We start from the raw sequence: 2,430 nt of genomic DNA, 5'->3' as shown, positions 1-2,430 counted from the left end.
GAAGAGGGGGTGTCTAGGTTTGTCCCGTCTTGCCCCAAGTTTCTTTTGGATATTTCTTTTCATGCGCTCTTACAATTAATGTGCAAGTCCCATCTACTATTAAGACTTCAGTTTCCAGGTGCTGCCTCCAAATAAAAACTCCTTTGAATTATTTGGATTGCTTCTCTTCCTACCAAGACACAAGCTGGGCAATTGACCACAACTAAAAAGTAGTTTGCATTCAAAGTTAGTGCAGCAAAAAACCTTGCTGCAGTGTTTCCAGCTACCCAATGTCTAGTTTGAGGTTCCAATTTGGTTCAAGAATCCATTTCACCCCAAGCTCCATTATTTGGTGCCCTGCTAATTTCTGAACTTGTTTTTCCTCTCATATAAAGCTACACTGGGCATTCTGAAACAATTCAGGTAATTGATAACTGCAAATAAACTGTACACACTAGAAAATTCAGAATAACCATTTCTCTTGGACCATGAAACTCTCAAGCCAAATACTTTGTTTAACATGAGCAGCAATTCTAAAGCCAGTGCTCCTGCCCATTCAATAGGTATCCTCATTTCCATGCCTCCTTTTCTTTTCTTTTTTAAAACAGCTATTGTTCTTACTTGTGGCACACCCAGCCAGTCATCCGCTTGCTGCATAGCTTCCCGAGCATTGTCAACTGGTTTCTTAGGGTCCCAGGCCTCCCAATCAGGGCAGAGACCTAAAAAAGTTAAAGTTAAAACCATTATGTCAAAAACATCAATAAGCTTCCTTAGTAAAAAAAGATAAGCCTATCCAACACTGCCTGATCTGAATAGATAGAAGGCTGCTTTTACCGTCTAAAGCAAATGGCTGTCAGGAAAGGAGTTTCCATTAAGGCCTACCAGGGATGCTCACTCTACATTGATATTAGAAACCTTGTTTCCTCAAGAACTCTAGAACCTTACTCATTCCAGCTCCTCACAGCCACCAGCCTCCCAAGGTAGGGGAAATTAAGTTTCCATTTGTGACAACCACCCAGAGGTGGGTATGCTGCTGGGTGAAGCCTTTTGAAGACTCTAGGGACTTCTCAGCCATCCTGGGAGCCAAGTAGTTCATCTGGAAAGACTCCAATTCACATTGCCAAGAATTCACAACTAGCTTGTTTAGCTTTGAGCATTTGCATCAGACTGAAATGTTTTAACAACTTACACTAAGAGGGGAAGGAGGAGGGAGTGGAAAGAGCCTCCTCTTCACGCTGTATAGAACAGCATCACAATAACCCATCTTTCACCACTGAATTCATACGTTTTTACTAGTGAGGTCCACACAAAATTTCATTAGGTTAGCACAAAGTAGTTACATCAGCGAGACAAATATTGCACATAAATAGGGAACTTTACCCCAGCCTCTGCCCCTGAAATCACATTACATAATCTACTCGGCATGATGCAGGCAGAGTCACTGGATGTTTAGTGCAGAAGAGGTTTGGGTATATAACCTATGATTGCAATCTGTGCAGCCCCTCTCAGAAGCCCTACTACACAGCCACCTACTAGCACCAAAAGTTAAAAGACCAGCAGAGATGGCACCTTCAGCGGACAGCTTATGCTATCAGTTGAGTTTTTAAAACCAATTTATTTATTTATTTATTAACTTTTTGCCATGTCATTTACAGCTCCCCTCCATCTACAGCAGGGGCGGGCAGTTATTTTGGGCAGAGGGCCACTTACTGAGTTTTGGCAAGCCATTGAGGGCCGCACAACAGGCAGCCAGGGGCAAATAAATGTTCATTCTCAATTCTTTAGGGGCCCCGTGAGCCGGATAGAATGGCCTGGCAGGCCACATCTGGCCTGCAGGCCGCATTTTGCCCACCCCTGATCTACAGCTACTGGCTTGAACTCCGCTGCCCTTTCATAAACTAGTCTCATCTAAAGTTTAGATACAACTGACCTTGCAGTGCTAAAGACAAATCTCAAAAACCACCCTAGGAAACAGAAGGGCAAGGAGACAAACAGAAGCCTTACCTGGAGCACAACTGTCAACAAGGGCACCCAGTGCTTTGCCATCCTGCCAGTTTTGATTGAAGTTTGTGATGGGCAAGTAAGGAATCTTGTTCTGGATCCATCCCAGCAATCGCTGTTTAGGGGTCTGTTTCTTGGCATCATCATCACCTTCATCTTCCCATACGGGCATGGAGATGGAATAATGGAGGATGAGGGTCCATATTAGGCCAAGGATCAACTTTAAGTTTCCATCCACAATGGCTTTGCTATCTGCAAGACAGAGGCATGAAACTAGTCAGTCCTCAATCTAAAACAGTCAACTAAGGAGATGTGTAGTGCACCACTTCAGATACTACAAGCCAGGCCTAGGATCTTTCAGGCCTATTCATGCGACTCAGTTTCTCATCTGATCCAGTGTCTAAGACATGGGTGGGAAATTTGGGCCCGCAGGCCACAAGCAATTTTGGT

The 2,430-nt window shown here is 44.0% G+C and overlaps 1 protein-coding gene across 5 annotated transcripts in view; it reads right to left on the bottom strand.

Annotated features, from left to right (window-relative positions):
- Positions 1-2,430, bottom strand: part of FLNB (filamin B) — a 104,811-nt gene that overhangs the window by 67,776 nt on the left and 34,605 nt on the right. For all 5 annotated transcript variants that reach the window (XM_006033690.3, XM_014524721.2, XM_006033687.3 and 2 more), the window contains exons 2-3: positions 1,984-2,232; positions 601-698 (exon numbers count right to left, since the gene is read on the bottom strand). In XM_006033690.3, coding sequence (XP_006033752.1) covers positions 601-698; positions 1,984-2,232 — 347 coding nt within the window. The remainder of the gene's footprint in view (positions 1-600; positions 699-1,983; positions 2,233-2,430) is intronic.

Source organism: Alligator sinensis, unplaced genomic scaffold (assembly GCF_000455745.1).
Source record: "Alligator sinensis unplaced genomic scaffold, ASM45574v1 scaffold1273_1, whole genome shotgun sequence".
NCBI lineage: Eukaryota > Metazoa > Chordata > Crocodylia > Alligatoridae > Alligator > Alligator sinensis.
This window is presented reverse-complemented; position numbering and strand designations above follow the sequence as displayed.